Source organism: Agelaius tricolor, unplaced genomic scaffold, assembly GCF_023055355.1.
Source record: "Agelaius tricolor isolate 1412-34295 unplaced genomic scaffold, bAgeTri1.0.p SCAF_23, whole genome shotgun sequence".
In the NCBI taxonomy this organism is placed as follows: Eukaryota; Metazoa; Chordata; class Aves; order Passeriformes; family Icteridae; genus Agelaius; species Agelaius tricolor.
The window spans coordinates 7537823-7562312 of record NW_027269283.1 but is presented as its reverse complement, the minus strand read 5'-3'; the positions used below and the strand labels follow the sequence as shown (position 1 = coordinate 7562312).

Here is a 24490-nt window from a genome sequence, read left to right as displayed (position 1 = left end):
CAATCTTAGGGTGATGTACATCCAAGATGGTTCTTAAGGTAGGTGGCTGTCAAAGTCCCCTTTATGTATTTGTCCTAAAACAACTGTTCTGAAGCCAAGAGGGCAGCTGGGGGGACTTTTCTAGGTGTCACAGGAGAATCATTTGTGTTAGAGACTCCAAACCATGTTTAAAGCACTTTCCCTGGCCTGGACCTTCAGGAAAGGCTCAAGGCTTGCAGAAAAAATCCAAGAGTTGCTGAAATATTATTCTGCTTTGGAGAAGCTCTGAGGAAAGGGAGTGGGGAGGCACAGATGGCGAAGCAGATGATGAAAACTAAAGAAAATGAGGGAAAGAAGCTAGAAATGGACAGAAGAAAGGAGAACAGAGGGGGGAAATATCAAATAAGAAGAAATAAAGATGTTTCAATAGTACATTCATAGGTCAGCACTGCCTGCCTGCTTATCTAAAGCATTTCCCTCAGCATCCTTCATCCATCTGCACATTTTTAAACAGCAGCATCCTCTATGGGATGCAGTAAGGGCAGGAGCAAAGAGAGGGTTAAACTGTACAAACAATGGATCCTGGATAACCTGAAAGATAGCTTAGAAGATTTTTGAAAGGATGAGATGTCATGAGACTCAACCACAAGGAGGAAAAATTAGCAGCACGTGCAGATTCATCCTCTCTGGGCCTGTTTTCTAATGTGAGCCCAAGTAAAGGGTGAATCCTGGAAGCTGCTGTGGCTAAATCTGGCTCAAAGTGCCATCTTATCCTTGCCAAAGGCCCCATCCTGATGTCCCATGACTTCATCCCTTTAAGCAAGAGGTGAGAAAGGACTGAGTATTGGGGCAAGGAGCCTTGGCCTGGCTGAGGGTGCGTTGGCCACAGCAGCTCAGAGCCTTCCAGCCTGCTCCAGTCCCTCTGCCCAGCCCAGTTGGAATGGCCAAGGCAGCTCTGTCAACACTGGAATCAGATTTCCTCTATTCCATGCTGCTTAAATGCATCTGGTCTCCAGGGAGGATCAGCTTGCACTGCTGGCTCTGCCCTTTCCACCTCCCTCTGGATCCTGGCTTCAGCAGAAACGAAGCTCTCTGCTTGTGTGAAGGACATGTCTGTTAACCCCTGCCTGGGCCACCCACGAGCAGCTGTGGGATAATGTTTTAAATATGTTTTTCAGCCCATGGAAGGTAGATCCCAGAGGGAACAGCATAATCTGGGGTCCCCTCCTGGCACTGAGGTTGGACAGTGATAGCTCAGAGCCTGCAGCACTTGCATCCACACCCCCTTGGAAAATTACTGAGATGCTCAGCTGGTCTGGTGGATCAATCCCAAAGGAAACCAGCAGCTTTCCCCCACCACCTCCCTCCTCAGTGCCATCCACCCAGGCAGGACTGGAGCACACACTGGAGTCTTAGGCTGCTTTTCCCCATCAACATTCATGACAAGCCACCACCATCTTCTGCCAAATGAGGCTCTCCCCAAACCTTGACTCTATCTGTCCCCCTCTGGGATATCTACAGCTGTGAACCAAAGCATTGCAAGTTGTGTGGAATCCTGGTACAAAAGAACAAGTTTCTTGAAATGCTTGAGTCACCATCATGCAACCCCAAACAAGATGATGTGGAACCTTGGGAGGGAGACCACAGCAATTTGGAGTGTTACTCAGACTCCTGTGTGTTTTACTTCACATTTCCAAAGAGAGAAGAAACCATTAATTTGGCAGGAAAAAAAAAATCACCCTCTAAAGAATCACAGAAAAATCCCCCCAAAAATAAACACAACAAACGTCATAGGAAGCTTTGGGGTGAGGATGAATAGAAAATGAGGAGGGGGGTGCCTGGTGGCAGGCAGCTCTCACACATGGTCTCACAGAGCCAGGGGAGCCCCAGCTGCAGCCCCACCCCATCCCCAAATCTCTGCAGAGGTGACACCTGCTATACAAAGTGATGGGGTGAGAGGAAGGTAGAGAAAATATGGGGGGGGTGAAGGCTTCCTTTCCTTGTAAGATGCATCACTGCATATTCAAACTGAAAGACTAGAGGAAAAACATATCAATCTTCATTTGTTCCTCCAAGAGTAAGAAAAGAAAAAGAAAGGGAGGAAAATTTTTCTTCATTTTTGCTCAGGCACATTTTTCACGGGAAAGGTGAATCCTGAGTTAAGGAGGCAGCAGCATGCTGAGAGCAGGCTGATCCTTCAGCATCCCCCCAGACAACGTGAGCCCTCTTCTCAGAGCAGACACTGCAGCAGTGTCTGGGATCAGAGGAAGCATTTGGTGGCCCCAACTTTTATATGATTTTTTAAAAAAAATCTCAAAACCAAATTTTTCATCCTAAGGTACTCCTGGGCTGCTGCACCCCTCTGCACTGCTGGCTCTGCCTGACACCCCTGCATTTTATAGAAAACAGGAAGAGCAATTTTTTACATGGCTAAATAGTGATGGGATAAGGAGCAACAGCTTAAAACTAAACCAGAGATTTAGGTTAGGACGATGTTCTTTATTCAGAGGGTGGGGAGGCCCTGGCACAGGCTGCCCAGAGGAGCTGTGGCTGCCCCTGGATCCCTGGACATTGGTTGGACAGGGCTTGGAGCAATCTGCAATCATGGAAGGTGTCCCTGACTGCAGAGAGCTGGAACAAGATGATCTTTAAGGTCCCAACCCAGCCCATTCTGTGTTTCTGTGATTTTGCAGTTTGTTGCCCACACATACAGCTCTGGAGAGCACCAAGAGAATTCACTGCCCTGCACAGCCCCAAGCCCCTGGTGCAATGAGAGCTTTCCTGCTGGCAGGTAACATGAGCCTCACCTTTGATTTAAGGCTTCAGTCTCAGCTCCAAACTGCAGCACTGAACACCCTCACACAGCCCCAGGACTCAGCACAATTCATTGCCCCACGCTCCTGCCCAGCATTTACCAAGTAAAAACCCCTCTGAACCAGCACCCCACGCACCTCAGCCTTCCCACTTGCAGGAACAGCAGCTCTGCATCAGGGTGCTTTTTTCCAAAGGAAAGGAATTAAAACCTCTGTAGGAATCAGAATACACTGAACAAGTAGAACCCAGCTTCTCCAGCAATTCTCCTCCATTCATCTCCAATGCCAGGAGGGTTGGTTTAGCCCCCTCTCAGGGCACAGGAATGCTGCCTATTCCAGGCAATTATCTCTGTTTACTGCAGCAGGGCTGTGTTCAGGGCTGCAAATTTAGCTTCCCAAACACGCATTTAATTTAAGATCTAATACCGGATGTTAATTGTATATTGCACAGTAAACGACTGATCATTAAAACATATTAATTGAGGTTTAACAGCTGTGTAATAGATATTACATCTCATACTTATCAGCAAATATGATTTAATAATTAGTTAAGATGGGATGTATGGATGGGAGATCTAGCATGGCTGGCTGGATTGTGGATTACTTTGTTCATTTGCTAACTAAAGAGAGTTTTCCTTATCACGTTTACGGAGGAGCTGGGCAATCACCAGGGAGATCATCAAATGTTTTGGGTTGGAAAGGACAAAGCTCATCTCATTCCAACCCCCCTGCCAAGGGCAGGGACACCTTCCACTAACCCAGATTTCTCCAAGCCCCATCCAACCTGGCCTTGGACACTTCCAGGATGGGGATGCTGAGCATTGGTGTTCTCCTGTGGAAGAAGTCCCAATGTGTTTGTAATCTCTATAAAAAGAAAAATTCATGTGCAGTTTCCCCCTAAAAGCTGGGGCTGAGCTGTGGTGACCCAACCCTGTCACTGTGTTTGCAGTGCTCACAGAGTTTGCTCGTGAGCTCTCTGCTCCTCATCCCTGCATCATTCCCAGCTGTGGCTGCTCTCAGGCCAGCACAGAGCCAGAGGGTGCCTTGCAGCACTACATGGCAGTTCAGAGACCCAACAACTCACTGCAGCAGTGAACTGCATTTGTGATTCCACTGCCCCAGCAAACACACAGTGCTGGCTTAGCCTACCCTGCCGCCAAACCACATGCTGTGACGTCATGAAATCTGTGATGCACACTCTGACCTTTTATTTATTATAAGGAAGGGTTTGATTTCAGTAGGAACAAGCCTTTCTAGTGCTTTCACTGCCAAGCAGCCCCCTGCAGCTTGTGCCTTGCTGACACACTGAGCCACTGGCTCAGCACCAGCACAGCTCCGAGGTGCTCAGTGCTGACAGCCAAGTACAGCCTGCTCAGCTCTGCTGGTGCTGGGGCACAGGACACAGGAGGGGAGCACCAGACTGTGCCAAGGGAAAGAGGACAGGTCACCACCAGCACCCTGCTGCTGCTTCCCCATTTCCAGCCACAAGAACCTGCCACTCTCCTTCCAGCCATTCCTGCAGCCCAGGGAGCATCCCCTGCCCGGCTCTCTCCTCCAGCACTGCCTGAAGCACAAGTGACTCACATCCTCCTTCCCAGACCCTGCCACCTCACCTCTGGGCTCATCCTGCTCCTGATGCTGGCAGCTGTGCTAGCCCTGTGCTCACCTCAGCCCTGCCAGCTCATGCTTTGTCCTGTCATATCTGGCACCTTTGCATTATCTTGAACTCTTTGTCAGGTCCTCGATGGGAACAGGGAATCACCCCTTTGCTACAGCTCCAGGACAGGACAGTGAGCAACTAGTTGAATCACAAAAAGATTCAGATTTCCCAAACACAAAAACATGTTGCAGTGGGAAGAAGCATGGAAAACTGCTCCTTGGAGAGGGAGCAAAACCCTCAGTGCTGGGGTTCATTAACAAGCTCAAAATCCACCAGGAGCAGGGTACAGGCATCCCCCTGCCATGGGAGCTGCCATCCCCAGACCCTGGTGATGGCTGTGCCACCCTTCACCTGGGGTCCTTTTTCAACCTCTGCCCAGCACCTCTGTACAGCAAATTGTGCTCTAGGGAAGGGCCAACATTCCCTCCTGTTCCTCTGTGTCACCCAGGGCTGCAGGAGCTGAAGCCCTGTGCACCTACAATGCAAGGGAAGCAAATGAGGCTGCGGTGTCTCCTCATTAGGAGCAATATTCATGCTCCAGTGTTCACGGCCAGTTAATAAGAGTTTTTTATTAGAGCCTTTTTTCTTCTCCTACCAAGTGGCAGCAGCACAGCACTCAGCAGCAGGACACAGCAGAAGGTATAAAAGGAGGTGGTTTTCACTTTCCATCCTTGAACCACTTGTGTACTCTTCAGAGAGGAACAAAAGCCACGTGCCCACAGCTCCGCTGCTGTCTGCACGGTGTTCTTAAGTATTGATCAAAAAGATTAAAGAGTGAACATTGTTCAACATCCCATTTTCCCCCAGCTCCGTGGGGGAGCTGTCAGAGCACAAAGCTGCTCAGAGGGTGGTGAGGGAGGCCACCAACAAGAGGGGAAACAAAGCAATGGGGTTCTCCACCACAGAATCCTTTTGGTGTTTCCAAGACCCAGGGCAGCAGCAGGGCCTGGAAAATTCCTCAGCCAATGTGGACCCCTTCAAGGCAAGAGCAAGACCTGAGTTGTGGATTTCTCTGCCTCCTGCCTTTGCCCTGCCAGCCACAAAGTGTGAATGTTCCTACTGCAATTGAAGGAACCTCAGTGAGACAGCTGATAATTCCTCCCCAAACATACCTGAGCCTGATGAAAATATAAAATAACAATACTAAAAAAAAAAATAAAATAACATGCAAACCCCAGCATATCCCTTCCAAATGATGAGCACCATCATCCTCCTTTCTGCCAGGCTTATTCACAGCAGGGACCCCTCCCCAGCATCCCTCCTTTTGTGCATGCAAAGGGAGCCCCTCTCAGCCACACTCATCCAGGCGTGCCCAGCGCGTGTGCAAGCAGGCGTGTGAGGTGTCAGGCATGCAGGAGAGCATCTCTCAGAAACAGGATGTTGCTTCTTTCTTCTTGCACATTTCCCTCATTATTTTGTTCTAATTTGCCTTTCCTGGTACCTTCTCTATTCAACAAAAGCCAAATGCAAACGGCGTCCCTTAATCTCCAGAACAGCAGCTCACTGCTGAGAAAATAATATAGATGTAACTTCCAGCATCACACACTTTCTTTTCCATTTATATGCAAATGCCGACCTTTCACCCAAGCTGTCTCAAAGAAGTATTTCCTTAAAAATGCAAATAGCATGTTGCAGGCAGTTACTCTGGCTGAGTCTTTCTTGTATTATTATTATTATTTCTTTTAACCTTACCAGCACTGTAAAACACAACAGCTAAACTGCACCCTGGCAATAATTACTTTTCATACCAAATTGAAAGCCTCTGTGGAGCCAACGTGTCGAAACACCAGCAGGAGAATTCAGCGTGGATAAATTCTTGGAGATGCTTTTGGACAAGCCTGTCATGGACCAGTGGGAAGGAAGCAGCCCCAAGAGAGTTGCTGCTGAAGGAAACCACCTGATGGCTCAGGGTGAGGTGACAAGGGTCTTGTGAAACCCTTGCCGTGGTGCTGCTGATCAGGGGCCCTCGGGAGTGGGGAAACAACCTGTGTAAGGTGGGGTGAGAACAGGAGCAAGGAGTGTGCCCACTGGCAGGGCAGGTGTTGGGCAAGGATGTCCTTCCCCACCTGAGGAGGTCTGGGATGACCTTCAGGGCTGTGTGTGCTCTTTGTGCTGTACAGAGGGGCTCCAGGGCAGGACGGTGGGCCTGAAGATGAACAGGGAGAAGGGTGGTTGGAGAAGGGGCTGGTGAGGAAGGAGCCACGAGGATTCAGAGGAACAAATGAGTCAGGGATTTCAGCTCTGACACTCCCCTAATCCACCTCCCTTTCTCCCAGCTGCTGGGACACCTCTGGTGGAAAGCAGCTTCCACCTCCACCACGGCAGCAGTCACAGCACCAGCCCCCTGTGCATCTCCTCACCTGTGGGCAGGGGACAGGGTTGTCCCCAGACTGGTAACACAAGCCCACCCCAACAAGCCAAGGGGTGAAAGAAGGCATCAGCAACTGCTGAAACCAAAGTCCCCTTCCCCACAGCTGCTGTAACGCTGCACAGGGAAGCACTCCCAGCATGGATGGACATCAAACAGACTGAGCTGGGGGCATTGATCCAGCTCGAGTAGCAGACACAGTGCAGCCAAACCACTCCATCATCACTTTGGAAACCAAGGGAGGGGAGAAGAGAGAGCCCAAGCATGGAGCTCGCACAAGGCTGAGCACTGAGGGGAAGCCAAACGTAAAAAGCCAACTACAGACAACCTTCCTGGGATGAGGAGCACAGGTTCAGCACCTGCTTCTGAGCAGCAATTGCAAATACAGATTTCCCCAGTGTGTAGGGAAAGAGTAGAAGAAATGGAAAATATGAACTGGTCTTTCCTCTGCCATTTTAGCCATCCACAGATTTATCTGTCAATGATTCTTGGCTTCCTTCTGAGCTCCAAATCTCCTGGGATGCCCCAGTGCTGATTGCCACAGCCCAAGTTATTTTGAATCTGCTGTGACACTTCACCCTCAGCCCTGTAGGTTCTGCGTAAAAACAACTGCAAAACCCCAAAAGCTTAAACAAAACCCCATATTGTTTCTGCCCAAATTTGGCCCAAGTTGGGCACACAGATGTGTTGGTGGAACACAAACTGCTTTTCCCCCAGCACAGGACTGGGATCCAACAGCAGTGTCTGCTCAGGGAGGTGTTTTCCTGACAGGGATTTCTAGCACATGTGACACTGGGTCAGGCAGAGGAGGGAGAAGCTGCCTGGCAGAGCCAGGGAAGGGGCTGGCAGTGCCTCTGACGCAAAGGTAGATGACTCAATGGGCTACTTCCCAGCTGCCAGCTTGTCTTTACGATATTAAGCCTTTTCTCTCTGCTGCCATATAAGAAGTGAAAAGTTGACACGTAAGCGTGTGTCATATGGAGTCAGGGAGACAGAAGCAATAAGGCATAAAAGGAGGTGAGATCATCGTGCAGCAACAACTCCCCAGGGGTACGAGGCAGCTCTGCTCAGTGCCTGCTGGCTCTCAGCCCCCACCAGCATCCCCCTCCTGGCCTTGGCACACTCAAACCAAACCATTCCCCCAGCAGAACCCCTAGACCAGGGGCAGGCACAGGGTGCCACGCTGCCCACCATGAAATGAGGCAATTAATGCTTTCTGAAGGGTCAGCTCATTAAACAGCAGTCACCACTGCAGCACGAGTGTCACAGCCCCCCAGGATTATTGCTGCTGAATGGGGCGGCTGCTGTGCACCATTTGCCTGAAAAAAAGGAGAATCATCAGATATGTTGAGTTTATAGCCCTGCTGGCACTGCTCTGAGCTCTCCTGCGGGCTCTGTGTAATTGAAATTAAACAGAGGCGAGTGATACCTTTCTGTCCTTCCTTCAGCCTCCACTTGCTTGGGAATGAAACACAGGGACAACAAGGAGGAGGGTGAGGCAGCAGCAGCTTTTACCCCCACTTCCAGCCTCTTTCACAGACTGAGCCCTCTGTGCTGCACCAGTTTTGTCCCAAAACTGAGCCATGAGCAGAGGGAACCCACAGTCCCCAGCAGGGCAGTCACCCCCAGGCTCCGCAGCCAAGCTCCAGCTCATATCCCACAAGCTGGAAGTTTCTCTCCTCTCCAAATCATTTTCTCCCAGTCCCCCCTTTCTGGCAGGGTGTCCTTGCTGGGTGGGTGAGTGAGCAGCCAACCTGTCTCCCTGGGAGCCAGGAAAGCTGCTCCATGATGAGAGGGAGATGAAAGTTTCTAGGGAATGTGGGACAGGAGCTGACAACTCTGTGCTCTGCTGAGACACCACAGGCAGAGTTAACCATTTCAAATGTCATTTTTTTTAAAGCAACAACATTGCTTCCAGGCACTTTTTTTTTCCTTTTTTATTAAATAAAAAACGGAGCAGCTCTCTCCAGAAGGCTATTAATCCTCTCCTGTCACTTGTGTTCTTGGAGAGCGCGTTTCTCTGGGCAAAAGCAGTGAGTTGCTCGCTGACTAATTACATCAAAATATTGAGGGCAACAAACAAACCTTTAACTCCACTTGCCAGAAGCTTGCTAGATGCAAAGCTTCAGAATTATGGAAGAGAAATGTATGCAAAAGCAGGAGAAGCTGGGATTCCAGACGTGCTCATGACCACATCAGCTTTTAGAGGGGTGAATCCTTTGCTCTCTGCACCCAACCTAACTTCACCCAGAATCTCATGCACCCAACGATTTTGATTTCCTACAAATAAAAATTATTTTTTCCTTTGCCACAGAAGTGAATTCATTTATTTTCCACTCATTCCCACACAGGCATTTGGGAGCAAGGACTAAACACATGTCCCTCAGGAAGGCTCAATTTAGGCTTCAAGCCCCACCAGAATTCAGTTTTAGGCTGAAATCAGACAACTTCTCTCAAAGCCCACCTGACACCGTCACTTATCCCAGCAGCTCACCAGAGCAGCCTTTCTTTGGGGCACAGTGTTGCAGATTTAACCCTTCCCTGCCATAAAACTTTTGCCAAACATTCAGCCAGCAGCATTTTGGCACTGACTTCATTCCATTCCATCACCCTTCATTGCCCACACAGCCACAATGGGAAGAGCCAGTGCTAAAAGGGAAGCCTAATTCTGCATTTGGGTGCTAAACCTGATGTGCTTCCAGGGGGTTTGGATGTCCAAGAGCTGAAACAGGCGACTCAAATGCAAGCTTTGGCTCCAGAGCCACGGCTGCCAGAGAGCCACTGCCTTCCAACCCCCAGACCTGCAGCAACACCAGGAGCAGGGAAAGGCTCCAGCTCTGAAATGTGGGTTAACCAAAGGCAGCTGCTGAGGAGCTTCCTCTGCACTCTGTAGGTGTTCAGGTGCTCACCACAAACCTTAACCAGACACTCTCAGGGAGCCCAGTGACAAGCACAAGTTGTTCAATATCAAATTGTTTGTTTCAAGGGATTGTTTAAAAGAAGAGAGATTTTCAAAACTCCCCAGATTGTCACCTATAGATTTTGCCAGCAATAACTAGTTTTTTTAAGTACTGTGCGCATGAAAGCTCCCCTGAGCCATCTCTTGTACCTTACAATAATATTCACCAAGGGAATCCTCCTAATGCTGGGTTTGAACCCTTTGCTGCTGAATACACCCAGCTCTGGGCTTGCAGAGAGGGCTCAGATAAACGTGCCTGGCAGCTGCTGCTCAGAGAGACAATTACAGCCCCCAGCACTGAGCAGAGAGGTTCTGACTGCACCCACAAGGAGCAAGAGGCTTCCCCAAAACTGGCACCAGCCTCGCTTGCAGATGCTGTCCTAGGGAGAGCCACATGCTTGCCAAACAATTTCAAGCAGAGGAACGAAGAAAGGCGAGTCTCTGCTGCAGTTTATATTTAATTAGAGGGAAGGCAGCTTACGCAGCAGTTTCAGAAACATATTGTCTTACAGCATATTGGATATTTGTATCTTAACAGCTCAACATCGATTTCTTTTATGTAAAGGAAGAGGGGGAAGAGCACAGCGTGCCCTAAGTTGTGTAAGCTCCAAAGAGACTCCTGCACCACTTGGACTAATGTTTGGAGTAATCAAAGGCGTGAACTCATGTATTATGGATGGGAACGAGAGTTTTCAGGCTTCTGCAAAAAGGAATCTCCAGCGTTTGGTATTTTGTTAGCAGCCTGGCACCATATGGCTCTCCCCTGCTGATATTCTTTCACACCAGAACTTTATGTTCAGATGCTTTAGTTAATATTTTACCCAGCAAGCATAAACAAGATGCAAAGATTGCAGTCGACAGCAACCTTCTCTTAAACCATACATGCACGTTAATACTGAAGGCTTCTTTCTGCGAGTGCTTTACCCAACACATGCCTGGCTTTATTTTTTCCTTAGGGGTCCAAGCCAGGCCATTTACTTTAACTGCCTTCCCATTCAGCAAAAAACAAGCAGCAAGCCCATGAAGGACATTTTCACTCCCTCTCCACTCTGCTTCCTGGCTAGTCCAAAGCAGCACTGGGTGAGTGCAGGTGACACACGCCTGCTAGTTTTGTTTGTGTACAATTTAAGACTGTATCTCTGCTTCTGCACCATTTCAGCCTAAATTTTATCTTGGAAAGGCAGAGTTTCCCCTTCTCCACTCCCTAAACAGGGATGGAGCCCCAGGCAAAGCTCCCAGCCCAAAGGGAAGGCTCACACAAGCACCATCAGCCTAAATGGAAAACAAACAACAACACAGAGCATCCAAAGCCCAAGATTTGTGTTTCCCTCTACCCTGCACCAAGTTAGACCCAAAATCACTTTGGAAAACTGCAGCTCTGAGATTTGGCTCTAAATATTACACTTAGACTCCCCCCCCACACACACACACACCCATCCTCCAATATTCTTATTAGCCTTTAATATTCTTAAAACAAACAGGACCTAACAGATGTCTTTTCAGCCTGCACTCTTATTAATGAGAATATTGTAAGAATGGAAATCAGGTCACAAATGTTTAATACTTTGTTTAAAAAGTCTGCAGCTTCTTTAAAGAGTTCCACTAATCCCAACATGACAGATGTACAAGGCAGTTTTGCTTGGGGCAGATTAAAATTCTCGCTCTGATTTGCTCTTTCATTTGGTCTGATTAAAATAACATTGCCATTTTTTTTTTCTTTTTAACGTGCTGACTTCAAAATAAAAAAGGAAAGAATAAAAAGTGACCAGTAAAGGCCAGCATGATCACAATAAAAGCAAAGTTATTGTTGTTAAGATTAAAAAAAAAGTGAGGGAAAAGGAATGGGGGAACAGCCTACTCAAACTCCGGTTAGCATTAAAGCTCTGTGTTAAAGATGAAAGGGGAACCTTTCCAAACTATGTTTTTCCATTTGAAAGTGTTTATTAATCTATTCTCTCTGAAGCAAAAAGTTCAATGAAAGACAAAGATCAAAAGTATTTTAATTTAGGTGAAATTTTTTTCCTTTTTTTTTTCCTAAACCAAACCAAACTGAAAATCAGAGGATTGCGGAGCACAGCACTTCAGTATTCTGCTCTAAGACTGAATTTGCTGGGAACAGCCCAGCTGGCAGAACAAGGTGATCCCAGCCACTTTTTCCTCAACAAAACTATTCCTGGGAATTCCCCATTTCCCTTTCCTGACATCCAGACCGACCTTCCCTGGGCAAACTTTCCCAGCTAATTCATTTCCTTGCTGCTACAAAACACACCTGGCATCAGTCACACATGAATATGTGTGTGCAATGGGCACCCAGGATGCTCTGATGGGAGCAGCAGAGGAGCAGAGCAGTGGGATGGAGCCCAAACCCATATCCTGTCCCTAAAAAGTCACATCTGCCTTCTCCCTCTTGGGTCTGCCCAAAACCAGCCACAGCTGCCACTGCTGGGTCCATGCAGGGCACTGCTGGACCAGTTTCCTACAGGCACTGCCTCCCCAGAGGCTGCTGTAGCATGGAGGGGTGCATGGTTTTATAAAACAGCCAGAGCTGCTCAAATTACAGCTTCTCAAAGGGCAAACTCCTGCTTCAAGATTTCATAGAAAGTGCTCAGTGCGTTTGTTTGGACCTCTCCAGCCCAGAAATCTTCTCTGCCTCTCCACTCAGCCCTACAAACCCACAGCAAGGGTCGCAGGAGCATTGCAGGGATGAATAACCTCAACAATAGAAAATCACTCATTTTGGGATGTGCATTTGCCATTTTTCCTTAAAACTCCAACTTGTGCCTTCTATGAAACAGTCATTAAAAACCCATTAAAGTTTTTGAGGATCTGCTCCACTCTGGTGATTTTTAATGTTTACAGACTTTAAACACAATTGTTCAATACATGTTTATGCCCCTGAGATGTCCTCACCTCAGTGCCCAACTTCAGCTACTCCCAAATCAGAAACAGGCACGAGACTGTGGGAAAGCAGCTCAGGGAAGCCAAGGGATGCCCTCCTGTGCTGCTGCTCCCAGGACACCTGCATGGGGAGGAGAGGTTTGGAAACTGCTCTTCACCCTCTGTGTGTCAGCCCCATCCCAAAGGGCAAAGGCACCTCCCAGCTGCTCCCAGAGAAGCAGCTCCTGAGCTCTGCAAGGGCAAACTGCACTTCCAGAAATCCCCTTTGACAGATTAACCTGCCAAGAGGGGAAATTCCAAATATAAACCCGCAAAGCCCTTTTCTCCTTGGTGAAAATATTGGTGGGGAGTGGGAGGGGACAGATTTCCCTCGCAGCTCTGAAGGGAGCAGAAGGGATGTCCCAGCCCTGCTCTCTGCTCCCAGATCCCAGACAAGAAACTCTCACATCAATTCATTTCATTCTAGGAACAAAGAATTCGGTGTCTTTCTCCACTCCAGAAACTTTTCACAGCCTGTGATTATCACTTCATTTCTCTATTCACACCATGATTCTCCCCTCTAAGGCCTGGGCTATAGATCAAACTTCTACTTTGCATAGCTAAGCAGCCTCAGAAGTGATAAAAAATACTTTAAGATGGGGAGTTTCATACAATCCCACCTCAAGGGTGTCAGAGACACCAGTGGACTCTGCACCACACACCCAGGAAGACCAGCATGGGAACATGGGTGGAATTATTCTTTGTAGAAACCAGTAAAACACAGGAGAAAGAAGGGAAAGGCAGGAAAAAAAAAAAAAAAAAAGTGGAAAAAGTTTCTTGACAGCAATTTCCACCCTGCCAAAACTCCAGAAATACCTGGGAACTGAGAGGCAGTTAACCCCAGGCTGATAAACCTTTCACAGCTGCTGCAGGACAGTAAAGCCAAATAAACCTGGAATAAGGGACACCTCAGCCTCCCTCCTTGTCCACACAGCCAGGGAGCAAACAGCATCTGCACAATAAATACCCCAAAAAGGGATTTGTTAGGGAAAGAAGAGTAACACACAGTAACACAGCTCTGGAAGCCTGAAGTGTGGATCCTCCTTGCTCAGCTCCCCTGTATGAGAAAGAGGAACAGCTATAAAGTGATGAGAGGAGATGCACTTTGTCATTAAGGAAAGGGCTCAAACAACTCAGTTTACAGCTGGAAAACTAAACCCTTCCATTTACAAACTCACAAAGCAAAGGAAATTGTGGGTCCTGTACCCCACTTTGCCACTAAAGTTCCACATCTGACTTCCCCGTGGTGAGGCGATGCTTCCCCGCCTCTCCCTCCCCTTCACACGCCTCATTTCGTGTCTTCTGGGAAGCCCAGCCCAGCCCTGGCTTCAGCCTTTCCTGTAAATCCTCCCCTTCCCCTGCCACGCTCAGCTCTCGGGGGGCAGAGGGTCCCGGTGCCCCCAACCCTTGAGCTGGGGACAGCAGCATCCCTGGCAAAATCAGCCCCCCCGAGGCTGCAAAAGGAGGGCTCTGCCCCTCGCTGGGCAGGGAGGGAGCGATCACTTTACAGACTGATTTTGGGGGGTCAGTTGTGTAACCTCACCTGTCCTCCTCAAGCCCTGATGCAAAACTGCGGTGGGATTTCAGGGAGGGAAAAGAGTTTCTATTTCCTGAGCTCTGAAGCTGTGTCATTCAGCCTCTCCTGAGAGTGTTGCTGACTTAGGGTGCACTGCTCCCCCCAAAGCCCCAAACGAGCAGCGTGTCCCATCCAGAGGCCAAGTTTGGAGGCAGCACCCCAAAGCCGAGCCTTCCGGGGGGGCGGGTGCAGGGGGGGTTTGGTACCGTCTGCTAAAATGGCAGCTGCTCTGACGCCGAGCTACGTCTTGCCAAGTCAGCCCTGCCCTCATCATCATCACCATCCTCATCATCATCATCTGACTGCCGGGAACTGCTCCGGCCCGCGGGGCTCTGCGGGACGGGGCGGGGGAGGCGCAGAACGGGGGGGGCTTCGCCTGTCCCTGCGCACCCCAGCCCCCAGTTTGTCACTCCGGGCTCTTGGGGACATCACAGGCCAGAAGGTGCCTGTGCCCCCCTTCTCTCCCAGCCACTCCAAAACGAGAACCGGGAAATGCAGGGGTGGCAGCCGCCCCGACCCCCGGCTGCTGTCCCCGGCTTGGTGTCCCCCCTGCCTGGGGATGAGGATGTTCCTGGGGCAAAGGGAGCGAGAAGATCAGGCAGACAGGGAGTGGAGGTGGGGGGACAATGAGGGAGTTTTGGGATCTTCAGGAAAGGGGATTCTCGCCCACTTCCAGCCCAGGATTTGCCAAAAGAGAAGGGAGAACCCCGGTCCCAAAGTCACCAAGGCCACGCTAGGCAGTGACCTTAAGCACCATCCCGCAGCGGGACACCCCTCCAGCCGGGCCAAGCGCCAGGACTCGCAGCGGGAGGAGAAGGGGCCGAATTTCTGTCTCTCCGACAGCTCGAGGTGCCCCCGCTGCCCCCTGACTCCCCGAGAGCTGCCCGGGACAGCGGCGACCCCGCGGGGCAAAGGGATCCCGCTCCTCATGGGGACCGAGCAGGGGACAAGCGGCGCTGCCAGCCCAGACCCCTCCTCGGCCGGACACCCCCGGGACTGCTCGGTGACAGCACCCGGGACAGAGCCGGACCCGCCGCTCCGGACCCCAACTCCAGCGGGACACAGGGGACAGCTCCCGTCCGCTTTCTGGGATGGGAAAATCCCAACTTTCCAGAGTTTTCCTACTCTTTATGCGGCGGGGATCCCAGAGACCCACAACATCACTTGGAGGGGAGAAAAATAAAAACCACAAAAAGAAAATAAAAAAGGAAAACAAGGGGGAAAAAGAAAGAGAGAGGGGGGGAAAAAGGAAAACGAAGTTCTCCTTGTTCTTCCCGAGGCAGGTGAAGGAGGGGAGGGAAGGGGGGAGGGCAGGAAGGTTTGAAAGAGCCGAAGGGGACAAGTTGAGCCCGGGTTTCCCGGCGGTAGCAGCCGGCGCTGGTTTGTGCTTTGCAACACGCGCCTGCTCCAATCTGCGCCGCTCGGGAACAATAAACAGGATCATACAAAGAAGTGGAAAGGCGGCATCTTTGCTTCTGGTTTCTATGACAGCATCAGAGAGAGACAAACCAACTATAAACTCTAATTCCTAGATTCCTCCTCCCCCCCCCACCCCCCCCGCAAACTCCCTTTTGTCTGCCATTAATTAAAGTGGCCATATGGAAAAGGCTGATAATAACAGCAGATGAGCCAACGAGAGAGAGGGAAAGGGGAAGAAAGAAAAAAAAAAAGAATAACTAAAAGTAGCGGCAGGGCGATGGCGAGGGTTTAGCCGGGGCTTTTCGCACTTGTTTTCAGCGGCTGCTCGAAGCGAGGGGGCTCAACAATAGCGGGAGGAGAGCGGCTGCCGGGCCGGATCGAGGGGGGCAACCTGCCCCCTTGCCCTGCCCAGCTCCGGGCAGCCTGGCGTGCCCCAAGGCTCCCGCTCCGAGAGCGCGGATGCCCACGACTGCCCCTTTGTGTGGCAGAGCCTCCGAGGGTGCCGACCCCCCTTTGGGGCCGCCTCCCCGAGGAGGGTCCGTCCCACCCGGACCCCAAACTCCAACTCAGCCCGAGCGGCCGGGGTCGATGGCAGCGCAAGCACATCCTCAGGCAGCAGCCCCTCGCCCCTCGCTCCCTCCGCAAATAACCCACGGAACAACCACAACAACAAACTTTGCTAAAATTGATAAAGAGATTAGCCAAGCAAAGCCTCTTCCGAGCAAGCTAAAAATAAGAACACGCAGATTTCTGTCTTGGTCAACGTATAGAGAGAAATCCACAAACATGGCACACTTCCCTTGTGCCTCGCTGCTATAAATAGAGAGCTCTAAAGTAGGCAATAATCGGAAAGAAGAGGGGGGGAAAGGGAAACAAAAAAAAAAAAAAAAAAAAAGGAGAAAAAGAAAAGTCTGGCGGTGGCAGGAGGGAGCAGCCGCCAGCTCTCCGCACCCGCGGCCCCGGGCGAGGGGCCCGCGGAGCTGCCCAGGAGTGCGGAGCTGCGGACTCGGGCTGAGTTCTGGCAGGAAGGGGCCTGGGGCGAGGGGAGCGCGGTGAGGGACGCGTGGAGCCCCGGTCCCGCCCGGATCAGCACCTCCGAGAGCTCCGCGGCCGCGGGGCCGCCGCCGCCGGCGCAAACTCCTCCCGGCGCCCGGGAGCGTCTTCTGCTAACACCTCCCTCCGGATAAACATCCACCGATCCCGCGGTTCACAAACCCGGCAAGCATCCTCTTCCAGAAATATTCAGAAAGTTTCCCGGTTGAATGCGACGTTGTGCCTTTTTTTTTTTTTTTTTTTAATAAATCTCCTCCTTTCTCATCTTATCCAACCTCTTTTCAGTCAGAAGCATAACATGTCCACTAGCGTCTCGCAGCCGGCGAGAGAGCGAGCGAGCAAAGATGGACCTAGGAGCATGATGATCATCATAAAAATCCCCTCGGTTCTCCAGTGCAATTTTCAAAACAACAACCCAGCCTTCGTGCTGTAAAGGCGAAACGCCTGCGTCTGTTTACATCAACTGTGTGCTCCGAAAGCCTTTCCCCTCTGTCTCAATCCAAGGCAGGGGAGGGGGAGGGAAAAAAAAAAAAAAAAAAAAAAAAAAAAGAAGAGGGAAAAAAAAAGAAAGGGAAAAAAAAAAAGAAAAAAAGCCAGCATTATCTGCCTTTGTCAGCGAAAGAACATAATATTGACTTACCTTTCCCCACAGCTATTGTCTGCCCCTTTACAAAATGACATCACGGAAACCAATCATGAAATTTGCATGGGGGAGGTTGTGGGGGGAGAGTTCTTGGAGGGCAGCCCACTTCCCTACACCAGTAACACGCGTGTAAGACGGGTTGTTGGTTTCAATTAAATATCTGATACTCCTTAGTGTGTGAACTCTTAAGCCTGCTAAAGGCAATGTCTCATTTACTTAATGACCGCTCTCATTAATGGAAATGGCACAGAGGGGGCTTGCTGCGCCTTCCCTTTGTAAATACACTACCCATGAACCCTTGGGGTTGCAATATATCTGTTTACTCTCTGAGGTGAAATAAATTTACAGTATAGCATCAAAGAGAGCGAGCGAGAGAGATGGAGCGGCTGCCTCGAGTGCACCGAGAGTTGGGGCTCTCCCGGCCCCGCCGGCCCCTCTCTCCCGGCGCTCCCCCCTCCCCGAGACCCAGCAGAAGGTGAATGATTTTACCCGAGCTGATTCATAATTAATATGCACGAGGCTCGGGGCTCCTCTGACAGCAGCAACACAAAAGGACGGCGAGCGCGACGAGCGCCGTTCCGTGTCCCCCCCGCGCATCCCGGCGCGTGGTACGGCCCAATAATTCCTAATAGCAGCAAGCAGCGAGTGACAGATGCCCTGGGTTAGCACAGCTCCAGCGAAAGTACTTTACAATATTTATTGGTGGTTAGGAAGATGACCTATCACCATAAAGAACAGACCGGGAAATTTATCGCCTCTATGAACCTGGAAGTATTGCATATTAGCTGGTATACATATTCAAAAGCCGGTGGTTAAAAGGTGTATAAATATTTTAATTTTTTTGCCTCCCCTTAAAAGAAAAAAAAAAAAAAGAAAAAAAAAAGAAAAGTAAAAAGATACAATGTATTCCCAATGTATTCCCAGCAGACAACTTCTCACCCCGGGGAAGGTGGTTTACATTTTACATTATAGAAGTTGGGATGGGAAGAACAACATAAGGAAAAGTCCTAAGAGAAAACGGTGACTAAAACCGTTTAGGGATTGTTTTAAGTGATAAAAGTGCACGTTCTTGCATTATGCATCTTTTCCTCCCAGAAAGAGCCAGACTTTCCAGGAGTTAGCATCGTCTTTCCTTGAAAATTCTTGTTTCGTGGTGGCCCGGCCACCCCAGGAGGAGAAAGTCCCGAACTGGAGGGAGGGAGGCTCTGGGGAGAACCCCCGGCACGGAGCGGCAGGAAGGGCATTAGCACATCCCATCCCATTCTGCCAGACGGGAGCATTAGCACTTGGATCGCAACTTTTCGGAAATAGCGAGGGAAAACACAGCCAGGCTGCAGCCCCCCGGGCTGGGAGAGCAGAGGGGGAGCGGCGCTTTTCCACCCAGCTCTTTCCTCTGCACCCTCGTGCCATCCCCAGCATCGCCGAGACAATTAAGACTTCCCTGTCATCTTAATGAAGATTTCCAAAAAGATGCGGGAGCTCACAAATGGACAGAAACCCCAGGAGTCCTCGGAGAGCTGAGGCAGAGCCTGGCAGGGAAAGCTGAATCCTGCTGAGGATGCACTCTCCTGTGGGAAACTCCAGCTCCAGAGCCGCAGGGGCCCCTCTCCTGCTCACCCCCATCCTGGGCGGGCTAGGGGCAGGCAGGAGTGGGAAAAGCCTCTCAGACTGCCCAAAACCTGGCAAATTTGGCTTGGGTGGGTGCTGCCGGCAGCTCCGTGTCACTCACAGGCCATTGCAGGGCACACGGCAGGAAGGAAGGATTCGGTTTCCCCATCTCAGGAATTTTATTGATGAGAGGGTGGCAGAAATACTAATTTTAAACTGTTGAGGCCGCTTTGGAGGTTGTTAGGATGCCCATTTCCTTGGCTTGCCAGCCTGGTGTGCTCCTAAACCATTAACATAAAGGAGATATTCAGCAGAGAGTACTCCTGAAAAGCTGTTTTCTATCTCCTTTGGACACACCACGAAGACAGGGATATTTTACATCCTAAACCTTTGGCATTCAGAAATTCTATTAAACTCTTATCTGCAGGCAGCAGGCCTGGTGCTACACTGCATCTCCATTGTTCTGCACCCGCGATAGAATCAAAGGGAGGGCTGGGTGGACTCGGCTCCCCTCCGCTCACAATGCTGCCTGCTCCTCTCCACCGCTGCTTCATTTAGAGCCCTAATGCTAAAACTTGAGAAACAAAAGCACAATAGATTCGGCTGGGAGGCAGCAGGGAAGTGTGTTTACTTGCGTGTGCTCCCCCATAAATTGGAGCACACGCAGCCTGCATGGATATGAGCACACACATGTGCCTCCCCGAGCGTTAAGAGAGGGATTTTATTACTGCTGCTGTTGCATTTATTAACACGCGACGCACCTACGAGCCCTAAGGCAGCTGACAGCTCTGATAGCATCCGGCTGAGCTCTGGGCTGCCAGAGGGTGTTTGGCTTTTCTTTGTTCCCAAACTCGCCAGACTTTCCCTCTCCTCTCCTCCCAAAACGCTGCAGAGGAGCGGCGCCTCTCCCGGAGTTTTTCACTGCTACCAACTTTAGCAGCGGCAGAAATTCCCATCTCGCAGCCCCCCAAATCCCTTTCTACCCCCAGAAAATCTCCGGCTTGGGCCAAAAGCCCCACAGCCCACGCTGGGGGAGCCCGCGGGTGCAGGCAAAGGCCACGCGTGGGCTCCGGGCGGCGGCGGGTCAGCACCACGGACAGCTCCGCCCGCTCCCTCCCGCGCAGCCTCCACCTTTTAAAGTATTTTTCAGCCATTTTTTAAAATAGTGTTTCTCCCCCACGCACTCCCTAAACCTCTCCAGAGTCACTCCACAGCTGTTTTCGGGGAGGAGATAATCATCGTGCGTTCCCAGGTCTCAAAGAGCCGTCGCTTCCCTAAAGGGAGCCGTGCAGCTAAGAGGTCTAAAATAGATGTTTATGTATTTTCATCTTCAGGGGGTTTAAGACGGGGGCTCCGAGAGTCCCTGCCTGCAGGGTGCCTGCAGAGCAGAACCCAGAGAGGATTTTTAAAAGCAGATTCCCTTCACGCCCCTCCCCTTCTCTCCATGCCATTTTTTTTCCTCTCGTGTTTTCAGATCAAGCTCTTCGAGTTCGAAATTATTTAAAATAAAACTCCATTTGCTTGTGTAAACACAGCCATAAACCCACCGCACTGTGTTCCACAGGCTTCTTTGAGTCTGTTTCAAAGAAAATTAGATCTCAAACTTTACGCATTTGTAATTGGCACCAACTTCTCCGGTTACCAGCTGGGGGTGAAAGATTTTTTTTTTTTCCTTGTTTCTTTCTGAAAGCTTCTATGCAGATGGGCTGGCTGCCTTAATGCCTCAGACTACAATTAGTGCTGTTGTATGCCGAATAGAAATGGCCAGCATTAATATTGTATATGGAACAGCTGAAGGGTTGCGAAGAAACCTGCCCACTACAGGCCCCTGGCAGATGGAACAACATGCACAGGCACAAAAAAAACTTTTAATAACCCTTTGCTCGCTCTCCAGCGCTCCCCTTCGCTCCGATTTGGGCGGGTCCTTCCCGAAGAGGCAATGCCTTTGTCTAAGCCAAATCTAGAGCTCTTTTCTCCCTGAAGAACAATAATTGGAGCAATCACCATCTTTTGCAAAAGGCACCTCGCATTATCCCAAAACTTCCTCCTTTGTGCCTCGGGTAATGCAGGCTCTGAAACACACACTCAGCTGAACGCGCACGAACTAACTTTTAATTTAATACCATCGCCCTCATCCCTTTATTATCTAGGAAGAGGGGTGGAAAAAACCCGTAAAGCCAAACCAAACCAACCACCACCACCCCCTCGCCCAGCAGAACTGCGACCAGAAGCTGCAGAAAACAGGATTTTCTCCTCGTCCCCCTCCCCTACGCTCCTCGTCCTTTGCAATGAGGTGAAGCCCGCGGCAGCGGGGACAAAGCCCCGCCGGTGCCCGGAGCAGCAGCACCGGGGGCCGCGCACCGCCCGCACCTGGAGCCCGCAGCGCTGCGGGGAGGGGCGGGGGTGACACCGGCACCTCGCTCGGGAAACGCCAGCCCGGGAGCCCTGAGCCCCGAAATGTACTCGGGAACCTCTTTTTACCGTCTAACGAGGGGGCGGGGGGGGGAATACTATAAAACAAGGAAAATACTATAAAGCAAACTATCCAGCAGAATAGTTTGCGGGTCCGTATTCCCCCACCCTCGGCCACCGAGCCCCTTTGCCAAGGCGTGACTTCGGCAGAATTGCGAAACTCAAAGAGTTTTAGAGGAGAAACGAGGGAGACACACTAAGGACTATCCTCCCTACACTCCCCCCGCACCCCCCGGCGAACGGCTACGAACCGAGGAAAGTCCCGCAGAGCTTCATCCTTGCCGGGTGGCGGTGGCTGCCGGGCCCGGGGTGGCGGGGGCAGCGGGCGCGGAGCCGCCCGGGGTTACTCCATCATCCCTGGCAAAAGTTCCCGTCCGGAGCAAAAACTTATGGGCGGCGGCGGCCAATGGGGCCGCGCCGCAAAATCCTCGCAGCGCACTCGGCGGCCAATCCGCTCCCCCCGGGCCGGGGATGCGCGCCCCCCTCCCGGCCCCTCCCGGCTCTCCCGGTCCCGCTCCCCCGGGCTGGCGGCGGGGGGAGCAGGGCAAGGGGACCCGTCCTCCCCGCGGGCGGGGGCTCTGCGCATCCCTCCTGCCCGTAATTCGGGGACAGCAGTGACAGCGGGCACATCCCAGAGCAGCGGGGTGGTGGGGCAGGCGCACAACCCCAGGCGATGCATCCCCAGAGAATCCAGCCGTGGAATGGTTTGGGTTGGAAGGGACATGAAAGATAATCTCATTCCAACCCCTGCCATGGGCAGGGACACCTTGCACTATCCCAGGTTGCTCCAAGCCCCATCCAACCTGGCCTTGAGCACTTCCAGGGATCCAGGGGCAGCCACAGCTGCTCTGGGCGCCCTGTGCACATCGGAGCCCCCAGCTGACCCAGTGGACAGGGACAGAGGCCACTGCCCTGGGGCAGCCCACAGGGCTCTGCACAGGCAACAGTCACTGGACTCTCACATGCCCAAGTCGATTTAGAAATTCACAAGTCTAATCATGGTCACACAGAGCTTGTTGGACGCTTTGGTCGAGTCCAAGGTGTACTGGGGAAGGGAAAGGGGGAATTGGTTCTGGGAGAGATCCAGAATGGAAGAGGATGTCCCCCTGCCTCAAAGGACAGATGGCAACATTGGACTGAACTGATCCCAGCTGGAGAAAACTGGATACAGGCCAGCAAGCAATACACTGATTGGCCTCCCAGATGGAAAAGCAGGGAAATAGTTACCAGGAAATAATAATAATAATAATAATAATAATAATAATAATAATAATAATAATAATAATAATAATAATAATAATAATAATAATAATAACAATAATAATAACAGGGATAGCACTGAACTTTGATATCCCATTGCCTTAGAGGGCAAAGTGCTGTCTCTAGGTTGTGGACTCCCTGCTCCCTTTCATCACCTGAGGTTAAAACAAGGCCAGCTCTTTCCATGGCTCAGCCCTGGCCTGAAGAGAAGGAAAAGTGTCATTTGTGGAAATGAGAGAGAGAAGGGATTTCCTGGTGAAAATTGATTGTCAGTGTAAAAACTCAGCACCTTCACCTGGATGGACAAGTAAGTGCATTTACAAAAAGAGAACAAACATGGCCCAGTCTCAGCTACAGTAATTTGGGAAAGGGGAAAAACCTGAGCTTGGAGGGACAGTTGGCACCAGTAATAAGGAAGATGGGACAAAGCTGATGTTAACTGAGGGAGACTTGAAAGCAATTCATCTCAGCAGGACATGCCTGCATATTCGGATTTTTTTTTTTTATCAACATAGTGGGGGATGCAGTTGGAATAAAGGTTGATAAAGTGTGCAGAAAAAGATGAGAATTCACTCTTTGAGGCAAGACCCTGGGCCAAACTCTTTGTTGAATACATCTGACTCCTTAATTCTGATTTCTTTGCAGGCAGAGGGCTGGAAGAGAGAGCAGGCAGAGACAACTTTGATGGGGGCTGTGAATATCAAAGTGCACCTTTTCTTCTACACATCCATCGTGGTCTTCTGCTGGTCTCAGGGAGGGCTGAGAAAAATAACGATTACAATAATCATTATCAGTGCCATTGGATTCAAAGTCAGGGGTTTGAGCCAAATTAAAAATCAAACTGTTGAATAGGGAGATATCCTCACTCTTAACGGGGCCTGGGTGAGGCAGCTGGGTCCTGCATCAGGCTGGATATGGTTTGGGAAAGGAGCTGGAGCTGGGCCCCTTGCACAGCTCATCTCCAGCAGAAAGGGGTGTGACACAGCCCGTTTGGGGACTGGCACCTCTTCCCTCTTTGAATTAGCAGCTCTGCCTTTGCAGAATATTCTGTGCTTTATTGTCCCTTCAATCCCCACCTTGGAAGATGAGAGGTGACATTGCGGAGAGCTCTGCGCTTGGAAAATGACTTTCAGAATTACGTTCTGGCAATTTGAAACTTCCGCTCTCTCATCTTCAGCCTCTTGGGGCTTTAATGGGAGACAGCAAAGTGCCTCTTCCTCCTCCCCTCTTTTCTTTTCCTCCCCTGTTCTCCAGCAGCTGCAGCGGCCGGGATTCAGCAAGGTCACTCAACTCCATTGCTTCCTGCATGCAGGAGTTCTCAAATTAAGGGGTGTTGGGAGCAGCCTGTTGAGATGAAACAGCCTTCACTCAGCTCCAGCAAGCAAGGAAACAAAACCCCTTCACAGTGGCTCCAGACTGGCTCACCTTCCCTGAGCATTAGCTGGGGGAAAAGGTAAAGGCACGGAGGAGCAAAAAGCAGGATAAAAAGAGTCTGCAAAGCTCTGTCTTTTGTCTAGCAGAGTAAGGCCCAAAATTTTATTAGAGGCCTTGTGGCTGCAGCTGCCTCGTCCTCTCCTAGGTGTTTTCATCAGCATCTCATCCTGGTTCTTTTTTTCCCAAAATTCCTGCTGCTGCCTCTCCTTTCCCCAGTTCAGCAGTGAGGCAGAGTTGGCCCCATCCATCCCCCAGTCTTGGAGCACAGAACAGAGATGGGAGCTCATCCCTGTGAGCTGTGAGCTTGCC

The 24490-nt window shown here is 50.6% G+C and overlaps 1 protein-coding gene across 5 annotated transcripts in view; it reads right to left on the bottom strand.

The window, feature by feature from the left end:
- The window catches only part of MYT1 (myelin transcription factor 1), a 65640-nt gene extending 43786 nt beyond the window's left edge, over positions 1-21854 (bottom strand). For 3 of the 5 annotated variants that reach the window (XM_071446752.1, XM_071446753.1, XM_071446755.1), the window contains exon 1: positions 21739-21854. In XM_071446752.1, the coding sequence (XP_071302853.1) occupies positions 21739-21763 (25 nt within the window). In that variant the 5' untranslated portion in view covers positions 21764-21854. Of the gene's footprint in view, positions 1-16804; positions 17254-17404; positions 17743-17896; positions 17975-21738 lie in introns of those variants that run through there. The other 2 variants (XM_071446756.1, XM_071446757.1) reach the window with 2 other exon arrangements.
- Between the last annotated feature and the right edge of the window lie 2636 nt (positions 21855-24490).